Source organism: Lepeophtheirus salmonis, chromosome 3, assembly GCF_016086655.4.
Source record: "Lepeophtheirus salmonis chromosome 3, UVic_Lsal_1.4, whole genome shotgun sequence".
Lineage (NCBI taxonomy): Eukaryota > Metazoa > Arthropoda > Copepoda > Siphonostomatoida > Caligidae > Lepeophtheirus > Lepeophtheirus salmonis.
In genome coordinates this window covers 22,844,163-22,855,683 of record NC_052133.2, presented here as the reverse complement: position 1 = coordinate 22,855,683, position 11,521 = coordinate 22,844,163, and the positions used below count along the sequence as shown (strand labels likewise).

General features: G+C 26.6%; 1 protein-coding gene across 2 annotated transcripts in view; it reads right to left on the bottom strand.

The window, feature by feature from the left end:
• Nucleotides 1-717: 717 nt before the first annotated feature.
• Nucleotides 718-11,521, bottom strand: part of LOC121114681 (uncharacterized) — a 34,261-nt gene continuing 23,457 nt past the window's right edge. The window contains exons 7-8 of one of the 2 annotated variants that reach the window (XM_040708715.2): nucleotides 4,288-4,497; nucleotides 718-1,498 (exon numbers count right to left, since the gene is read on the bottom strand). In XM_040708715.2, coding sequence (XP_040564649.1) covers nucleotides 1,187-1,498; nucleotides 4,288-4,497 — 522 coding nt within the window. In that variant the 3' untranslated portion in view covers nucleotides 718-1,186. The remainder of the gene's footprint in view (nucleotides 1,499-4,287; nucleotides 4,498-11,521) is intronic. The other variant, XM_071887178.1, reaches the window with a different exon arrangement.

The window sequence follows — 11,521 nt, the reverse complement described above, 5'->3', positions numbered from 1 at the left end:
TAATCATTTTTAGAAATGAATTCAATAAAAATTGTATATTTCAAAATAAATTTGTTCATAATTATCAATTTTTAGAGTCGAGATAAAAAATGGAACACGAGATTAAACAGTCAATTTAACACGTAGTAGTGTTAAAAATTATGGATACGGTAACCATTAAGAATTGGCTTATTGAATTACTAAAGGTAGTATCCGGCATTACTCGGAGTTATTTGGCATTGACAAAGATACAAATTTTGCTTTAATAATATGGAAGATAGCTCCTCAACAAATCCTTGGTGTTAATCATAGTTTTCCATTAGTACACATAAGTAGCTATTCACTTAATACTTAGACGTTATCTTCTCAAGAATAAAATAATAATTATAACAACTTAAGAAAAAAAAAATATGAATTGATGAGCCAGAGAGTACTTTAGCTTATTCAACCTTGTCTAAAGTTACATTCATTTAAAAATATATACATATATTAAGTATATCCTTTTTAAAAAGTATATATTTTTTAAGTATTTTTCTTTCTTTTTTTAATATGAGTTAAACTAAACGCCTGCAAGATTTCATTCATTTTATACAGTGCTTCCTGTATATTATAGTCCTTTTTTTATTAGTATATGATATTAGAAAAGTCTTCAAACTTGTTTCTTTGACTCAAGAGAAGATCCAACTATAGAATCTACTTTGTTTGCCGAATAATAATTAAAGATAGTTGAGCCCATGCCAATAATAATTAGTAATTAATTATGTATTTTTTTATTTGTTTTAATTCCATAAAAATAAATATGATAAATTTACACAAGAAACAGATATGACTAAAATTTGGTAAGTGGGTTATTGACAGTAAACAAACACAGAAATGAAAGTTTAGATCTCTATTTCAATCCAACTGTGAGTTCTGAAGCCTATAAAAAATTTAACAGAAGCTATATTTATGTAAACAGATAGATTATTAATGATTTTTAATGTATATAAAATACCTGCCAATTATTGCTTTGGTTTACGATATATCGCTAATCAAATATTGATCAAAACGCCAATTTCTTCATCTTTAAGGCTTCAGAACTCAGCATTTCCTCACGAAAATTTATCATAGACTTAACTCGTATATGATATAAAGTCGTAAAATTACAAATTTAAAATTATTCCAATTGTACGTATAATATTTCTCTTCAATATTTTATAAAATCGTATTATTTAATGGGGTTGTTTTCTTTATCTTTCATCGCATTAATATCAATATAGGCCTCTTTTTCTTTGTCTTCCACACGATTTCTAGCCCGTCGGACCCTTCTTGAGGCCAACTTCTTCTCTAAGGCATTCGACACCCTATTCTGATTTTCTTGATTGTTCTTTTCAAACCGCTGTTTGTCCTCTAGGAATTTTTTACTTATATCTTCTAAAATTGTTCCAAAAACCTCTCTATCCGATGGCATTGGTGCAAGGTCATCGTTTTCCAAGAGGGCGGAAAGTTCCGTATTACTTATAAATGTCTTGTTAGGATCCTAAGGAGTAAATACATTAAAGAGGTCAGTGATTTCTATTTAAATATAAAGCTATTTTCTATATTATTATCAATAATATATCAAGAAAGCTCAGTACAATTATCTCTTTTAGGTATATCCATCCATAAATTTAACAAAATTATTAGTTATTATAGCTACATATTTATTTGTAAATGTATTTTTTCAAATATATTTAGTTTTAATTTGTTCATTGCTTAGATCTTATTTGTATATGGGCTTAAAATCTATGAGTGCATGTTGTATATTCTTTTCATACGCAGCAATGGCGTCGCTAGCCCCTTTCTAGGGGGGCTTTAGCCACTAAAAGTTTCTGGGAAAAAAATATCATCTTTTAAATATATTTATATGTTTTTTTTTGGGTGTTAACCCTCATGGAATTCAAAATGGTCTAACAGATCAGTCTGAAATATAGAAGTAGGCGTCTAAAATAACCAAACATGTTCATATCATATTTTTTTAACCTCCAAGAACCTATTTTGACCAAAAAAAAAACCTCATTTCACTTTTTTCGTTCTATATATATATATCTGTCTCTTTCTTATACCTTCATTCGATGTTTTTATTCCCCTCTATTGAGCTCTGCAACGCAGGAACTATCTGTTAGTTTATAAATATATATATAATAAACCTACTTATATAAGTAATTATATAAAGATTTTGATAATTTTTCGGACTTTGCCCCCCCCCCTTGCAAATGAAGGCTTGCAATGCCCCTGATACACAGTATTTTATTTTTAGGATCAAAGATTATATAAATAATGTTTAAAGTTTTAACAAAAAACTGCAAGAGTTTAGTTTTAATCATGCTCATTCATAAATCATAACTCATTCTATTATATTTATATTTAGAGTTTTTAATGTCCACATGGAAATATGTAAGAATTGATTGTTTACATTTTTTTTTAAATACGTTGGTGTATGTACTCATCAGGATACAGCGACGTAGTTTCCTTTTTTATTATGTGTGGCAAAAGGGCTGTAGAAGTAGTAGCGGGGTGGGTGTGGTTTCATTCTAGAAACAAAAAGTTCTCTTGAAATCATGCGTTGGAGTAATTATGACCGTGTATTTCCCGTATGATATAAATATTGCCAACAGTGGTTTGACATAAAAAAATTTTTAATTAAACTAATAGCAATTTATAAATTGAGTTTTTATGTGTACAATTAATGAAAGTCAGTTAATTGATTCAATTTCTAATAGACGAAAAACGATTTTTTCAATTCCTTTTTCCAAATTTGAAATTTACAAAACTCTTTAAACTCAAATAACCTCACAGATAATAACACGAAATAGCTAAAATTGGTTCCATTATATCTATTGTTATGCATAACATTTAAACTGGTGTTTGTTTTCTTCTTTTAAATCGAGTAATTACAACCTGATTTATTTGATAAACCCCAATAATACGAAGACCTTTACGGAATCACTAATTATTTGCAACTATCAAAAAAGATATGTTGCTAATTAAGTTTTTTATCTTTTTGTATAGAATAACTATCTCTCAATGAAAAGGCTATTTAAGATAAACAAAAAATGAAAAAAAATCACTGGGTATTAAAATACCAAAGTTTGGTTTATTCCGTTTATGGACAATGGGGATGACACTATCGGAGATGACTTTCAAAACTGTGTGAAACAAAATTTTAAATGTATGCTATCAATATAAAATTAAGAATAATATTTTTTTTGATTTACAAAACTTGTTTCATTTACTTTTAGAAAAAAAGAAATCATGTTGCTGTGCCCTCTATATTAGCCTATTTTTGGAATAATTAGTTTGAATTCAATCACGTATAGAATAGTATATATGAATGTAGAAATTAACATTTTTTTAACCTTAAAAAAAATAATAATAATATTTTAGCAGGTAAGAGAACAGCAAAAACGTTTTTTGCCAAAACAACTGCAGTTTTATTCGTTTCAGTCGTAAATATAAATATTTTGTTTCAATTGATTTGTAGAGTAGGGTTGTAATTTTTTTCAACAGTCTTAAAGACATGGTTTCATGGACTTTCCTCATTTTGATTGTAAAAAATTATTTCTATCAACAAAATAAGAGATTTGGAAACTGATCATTCACTGAGATCCCTAAAAAATACATCATGGCGCAGATAAAAATAATATAGCATCTTAGGCAAATACAAAGTAAACTTCATGATTTTTCTTATATGTAATTATATGTTAGTTTTATCGATTAATCATCAAAAAATAAAAATAAAAAACCTATGACTTTCTGTAAATTATGGAAATTAGATATATAATAAGTTGTTTTTTTTATATATATATATAAACTACACATAGATATTTGTACAGTAATACACCGTTTAGCGCAGATTTGACAATTCCATGTTTCGATGCAGTTCATTTTTTAGTTATAACGCCCCCCCCCCTATTTTTCTACATGCATAAATAAATAAATGTTAATTTGCAGAACGGACACAAGTCTACTAAATATTACTCGCTAGTAAACCATTGTGGTAACTAGATGAAATAAATATTGAAGTATCACCATATGCAATTGAATAGTAGTTTGAACAAATCAAATCTTGTTTTCTCCCTTAATTTTTTTTTTTTTTTAGATAATGTAACGTTGTTTGAAAAAATAATTCTTAGAATATGAACATCTACTCTAGCAAAATTTGGAGTCAATTGTTGATGTAAAGTTTTATACATTACAATATAAGTTTTATAAAAATAATAAACTTGCCAACATATATATATATACAAAATGATAAAAAAATATTTTACTATAGAAAAATCTACTTACAATTGCGTCTGTCTTGAACAGGTCATTATAATTTAGATCCACCTTAACATCGGTGTTTAGTTCTCCTAAAGCAATAGTGACGTCTTTCCCCAAAACTTCATGAATTTTGACTTTGATGAGTCGAACACGCTCCAACCGAAGATCCTTTGAAGCCATATTCACTTTTTCATTGATATCGTTCAGATCTAATTTGATGGTTCGATCCACAACCTTTCATAAGAAACAGTTTTAATACATTTATAAAAATTAAATATTTACATATCAATTAAAAGAAAGCTTTAATACAGCGTTATGCCACAACACATTTTTTTAAAGTTTATTTTGTTGTCACCGGTCAAAGTTTATATTTGTTACCCCCATATCAGTGCTGTCAATGTTGATTGGTTAAATTTGAATTAGCTCTTATTAATTTGTGAACAATTGTTGAGGGGAAGAATTGATACAAATTGATTTTGCTCCTTCTTTCTGTTTCTTTTTTATGGAAAGGTTAAGAGATACAATAAAGGTAACGACGTATTTTATTCTAAAATATTGCATTCCAAATATGACTATGGATCATGAGCAAAGAATTCCAGTTAAGTACCAACAGTTTCTAATTTTATTCTTGTTTTTTTACCGCTTCATGTGAGATTTAGGGTCTCAAATTCAGTTTAAGAATAATTGGTAAACATTTGTCTGTAATTTTAAAAAATGATTCTAAAAAATATATACTAAATATAATATTTACATGAATAAATATATTTTAAAATTATATGATTTTTTAATTTTAAAAATAAATTATTTTTTTATTCTATAATTGGGTAAGCATTGATATTAACAACTCCTGCTAAATTTAGTGAACTATCTATAAATGAAAAGGAACAACGCGTAAATAATCAGAATTTTCAACCAGTGTTTGGTCATGATTTAGATATAACATTAGGGCACATCACAGTCAAAGGGGATAAGTATATCCAACTTAAATGGCCCCTATAACTAAGAATATAACCTAATCACAAGACAAGGTACTAAAAAGCTAATAAAAGTGCAATAATCTAGCTATTAAAATGATATGACTTGTACTACCTTATTTATAAAAAAAAAACATTGAGATGAGTATACTTATAGACGGATTCTTCAAAAAATTGCCCTGGACAAAAATTGTAAGTGTGAAAATATTATCCATCATTTACTAACAATTTCAGGTTGAATAATATTCTGATATATAAATATCAATTAATTAGTATGAAATGGATCCAAAATTGAATTTGCTTTTGTGATTAATTTGAAGTACCTTTCCATAATCTTTTAAGTGCAATTTGAATATAACTTCACTTTTTTTTAAGAGTCACAAAATTTACGCATGTTTCAAAAATACACCATTTTCGAATATTAGTTTGACTGTATTGTATATGATGGATTGATGCACTTACAATTAGAGTAAATGTACTCATGCATTCATTCCTCTATGATTGTTTTATACATATAATCCTTATGTTATGCAACTATATTTGACTTTATTACCTATATTGCTAATATTATTAAACCGGCAATATGTGTAAGGAATGAGAAAAATATTCAATTTTAACATTTAAAATGAAAGGATAAGAAAAAAATTAGGCTACATTCAAATTGCACTCAGAAGTAAATTGAAGATTACTTGCTTTTGATTAGGTATATAACAAAGACACATAAAATAATCAAATCTATTTTGACGTTTTTTTTAAATTTCGAGAGGGAATGTTTGTTTTTTTTCTGAAATATATTACTCGATGTTTATATGTACATACGTATATTGAAGTATTATCCAATTTTTTTTTGTTTTTTAAGTAAAGAAAGGTCATTTTTCTCTTCTAGATATGAATAATAAATTCTGAACTAATAATTTATAACATTGTCCTCATTTAAGAGGATAATATTCCTATAATAAGACAGCTTTTGCATCCGATTTGGACAAGTCTTTAGGATTTAGAACGGGCTGTAAACGTTTTATGGTCCACTATATAGAGGCCTCTACTACTCACTCAATCTTGGTAAGTTTAATCTAACTTAAAGGTTACCCCATAAGGCACAAAATATAACAGGAATTTTACATTAATAGTAATACTCATAATATCTATATTAATAAAGTTAAGTTTATCTGTGTGTTTCATTGAATGACTGTATGTATTAAAGTAGTAGTAGTAGTAAGGATACACTGTATAAAGTATCCCCTGATGTATATCATATACCAATACAATATAAAGAAAAACATAGAGTATAATATTCAGGGAGCACTCCATAAAATGAATGAAATCTCACAGGAGTTTAGTTGAACTCATATCATCTAAGAAAATTAAGGGAAGTACCTTAAATAGTTCTTTTTAAATGAAAGTGACATTAGCAACGATCTAAAGTAATTTTTGTTTTTCTCAAGGAGAGAACGTCTATGAATTGATTAAGTAGCTACGTATGAGTGTGCTCATGAAAAAACAGAGAGTAAATTAAGAATTTGGTGAGGATTTAAAGAGGGAGTGCTCTAATCTTTTTTCTCCCCCCCACGTATTAAGTTGCTCGAACATTTGATCGATAAGAAATGTCAGGACGCATAAAACGACATCAATATATACTTCTTTTAAGTTATATAATTGATGACTTTTTTATAGACATTACAAAACAATTACCTTTATAATGCTTTGTAGGGTTTCAAGTATTTTGGTATTGCAAAAATTCGAGAAAAGTCGCAATATTTAATAACTTAAAATTACCTCCGAATGGGATTTGACGTTTTCGCGCCAAAAATTACCCTTGTAATTAATAGATAATTTTTTTTAAACATAAGAAAACTTGAATATTTTTCTACTCAATTGTGAAAAAATATATAAATTGAACTGCGGATTTGCGTGGAAGCTTGGGGCAAAAAATCACCCCCTCCAGTTGAAAGAAAAAATTTTAAAACACTTAATGAGGTTTTAATATTTTTTGATTCATCGGTGAAAAAAATTTAAAAGTTGATGCACGAAATCAGTTTTTATAATATGAAGAAGTTTGTAGTCTTCTGCTAGTATATTAATAAAACAAAGTTATGTCTGTCCAAAAAACAATAACTTAGAATCATTTGATGGAATATGTAATGCTACTCCATAATGGATTAATTTGAAGAAAAAAATCGGCCAATTAATTGTTAGTCGGTTCCTTTTTTTCTTCCAAAAAATTGGTATATGTTCCAAAAAATATAATTATTAGTCACTTTCAGGGTCCTCAATTTATATATTTATAATATATTTGGTTCTTATTACACTACATAGTGTCATGAAAGTTGTTAGAATTCGATAAACTGAAGTTTTAGTTTCCGAATTCAAGAAATATATGTATGCAGATATATTTTCCGTATTTCTAAAAAACCTTCTTTAAACTTTCCTCGGTAGTTGTAAAGTTTTTCTTTGAGTAAAAATTTTTATTATTTGAAGAGATGTATGTTAAATTATATTTTGAGTGTTTCTACCTAAATATGTATTTGCTTAACACTTCGAAAGGCTTACATTAATCATAGTCCTACAAATACGAAAATGTACTAATACTTATATAAATATAAAATAGTGTGATGCAAAGAGGGGAGGAGGTATTAATTTTTGAAGATTTTCTATCGGGGCACCTTTTTATCCGAACATTATTATTTTTTTAAATCTGAATTCAAAATCTGAGAATTTTTTATTTGAAATTTAGAAGTTGCTCCCAGTCTGGAAAAATTGAAAATATTTAGTAGAATATAGATTTTTAGTGCATAATAGAAACTGGTTCCATACGACACAATTTTCTTGGCTCATTGCCTTTTATAGGTTAAAGTTCTCGTGTAGGCATATCATAACCTTTAACCACTAATAAGGACTTATTATCTTAACCCTTCCATTAGATCAATAATATGATTGTGTCTTCTTCTTTTTTTTTTTTTTTTTGTCTAATAGTGCAGATATATTTATATTTTACAGTTTTTAAATAAACTATTTTTGCTATTCATTAAGGTGATCCTGTTGTATTATTCCATTATCTTATTTACTTGTATTTTATATATTTCTTACACAACAGTGGTGTCTCTAGATCCTTTTTTAGGGGCGTTTGCCCCCCCCCCCTCAATGATGAACGCTAGTAAATCCCTACTGTAAATCAATCAAAAATGATAATTATTCCGCTTTACATCACAACTATAATAATAAGAAAAAAAACTTAAAACCATTAATGATAAAACTTTAATTCACGGTAGCAACGTCTAAATATTATTTAATTTCCAAAAAACTACATACAGTATTTGTATGCCACAATGAACCAAAATAGGAGGTGCCCCAAAATATTTGAAACTATTGAAATTAATGCATCAACCTAATATACATAAATTTTTATTCATGTTGAATTGAAATAAGTAAATAGAGTAATATTTTTTATGCTTTCAATTTTTTTTTCTACGAGATGATGCAACTTCAAGGGGAACTTCATTGGACAATAATAATAATCAAAATTATATTCATTTTATATTAATTAAGTTCTTATTTAATTTATCCCAACACATTCCAAAATTTGATATTAAAGCCCATAACTGATCAAAATATTTTTATGAAATATTATGTCGTTTTTATTATCTATAAACGATAATGTTGGATAATCATAGGGAAGGGTCAGAGAAAAGATGACATTGACGACATGATATGATGGTGAAAATCATTAATATTTAATGAGTAGCAATTAAATAATAAAAAACAAAAATTCTAAATTTTTGTTTTTCATTACAAAAAAAAAAAAAAAAAATTAATTGAACATGCATAAAACTACATCATTCATAAAAACAAAGCTTGACAACACTGAGACTTTCAAAAATACACCATAAGCTATTTTACGTCATGGGGATAAAAGATTGTCAAAAATGCCTATTAACTAACGACGTCGTTTGTTGATGATTATTTTTAAGGGGATTTAACACCTTTGCTTGATTTTTATTCTTGCTTTTGTGTAGTCACACCAAAAATATTGATAGAACAAAATTAAATTCACTATATACACGTAAATTATTTTTTCTTCTGTGTGCGTGCTACCTTTTTTAAGACAAATTAAATTATTTAAATAAAAGTATAGTTTGTATCATTTAAAAAAGTGTTAAATAACACCATTCAACATCATTTTGGCCCGCAGGCTAAAACCCACATTTCGTAGAACACGAAAATGACCGTTAAAATTATCAACCTTTGCCTATAAATATTTTTTTTAATCAATTTTTTAGGATGTAACTAAGATTCAATACCATATTTCGACACGAAAGAACTATATACTATATACATGAAAATCAAAGTAAATAACAAGTTAATAAAACATTTCAACATTTGAAAAATGAATTATTTATTACTTTATCTTCATTACAATAAATAAAAAGATGTATATAACTACAAAAAAATTGAGTAAAATGAAGGACAATAAATAGAAGCTCTTATCTTTTGGATTTTTTCTTTAAGTGCTTTGTATACTGGCTGAAGTGTATCCCAAAAATGGACCATATATTTTAATAAAAAAAATGCTTTTAGAAAAAGTCAATCTGTATTGACTCTTGGTTAATTTAGTCTTTAATATTTATTAAGAAATTTAATAATATTAGCCAGTTAGGTTGAGTGAATATAGATTGCAATAATATTCCAGGGGGATATTGAATTATTAATTATTTATAACTAATACTATATATTAATATAAATTTTTCAAATGCTGAAATGTTTGTATCAATTTGTTATTTACATTGATTTTCATATATATATTTCCTTCATGTTGAAATATGGTACTGAATTGTAGTTATATCATAAAAACTTGATTTTAAAAAAAAGCTTTAAAGGCCAAAACTGTAAATGTTGAAAGTTTTAATTTTTGTTTTCTACGGCTTACATAACAATAATAAAGACCTTCGTTTTGTTGCAGTGTAATATGTTTTCAAACATGGCCTTGGGATCAATATCACACAACAAAGTTAGCTTAACCACAAAAAGCAATGACAGACTTGTATCAATATCAAAATCTATATGATAACTTATAAAATGCAACATACATGAATAGGTTCAATGAAACGTTCTTGATTTGAAAATCAGAAAACTATTATGTCTGTTAGAATTTGAAGAAATTGCTTCAGACTTCTTATGTATGCTCCTTAAATATATAGTAATACGACGATACTTGAAGACTAAAAATGACTTAGCTCTTTTTTTATAAAAACATCATTAGTGTATGACTTTAGAAAATTAAATAAATCATTTTTTACAAGAAAAAGTAAAGTATGGATGTACATATGTTATAAATATCTAATGATATTCATATTCTACGCACTATTACATATTTTCAAGGATTTGATAAAGTAATTAGAAAATGTAGTATCCTCTAAATTATTTAAATAAAAATAAATTTATAATATATTATTTGGGATGTACATAGCTTATTACTCAAAAAATGTCGTTAAAATAATTATGACGTTGTTAGTTAGACGTACAAATGCTTCCTCATATTTTAAACGTCTTATCAAAAACAGTTCAATTTTTTTTTTTTTTTGCAATATAACTTCTCAGTATAAATAGTCTAAGAAATCTAAAACTTTATGATCATTTCAAAGAATAAGAGATTTTGTATGAATCACAAATATTATTTTTATTTTTTTATCTCAACCTTTCCTTCGAAAAGAAAAAGAAAAATGTAGAAAATCAAGAAATCGTTAACTGATTACGTAACAAATGCATAGTAATTGTTGATGCCGTGGGATTATCATTGTACAGATCAAGAAATATTCAACACTATTTTCAATTCAAAATGAGAAAAGTCCAATTCAAAATAGAATAGTTAAGTTCCAAATGGGAACAATCGTATTCAATATAAGAAATTTCAATTTCAAAATAAGAATAGTCAAATTCGAAATATAAATAGATCAATTAAAGAAAATAGGGTAAGAGCGATAGGTATAAAATATGATAAATATTTCGTTAATATATTAAATAAGAATAGTCAAATTCGAAATATAAATAGATCAATTAAAGAAAATAGGGTAAGAGCGATAGGTATAAAATATGATAAATATTTCGTTAATATATTTAATAATAATTGAATTCAAAAACTATTATATACATTTATACCTTTCAAGTTCTAAATTTATGATAAAATCTTCTACTTTTACCTCTGATATATGGATACATACGTCATAACTTTTAATTTTATATTTAAATATATTTAAGAAGTTTAAATACTCTCATTTTTACTTTTACTG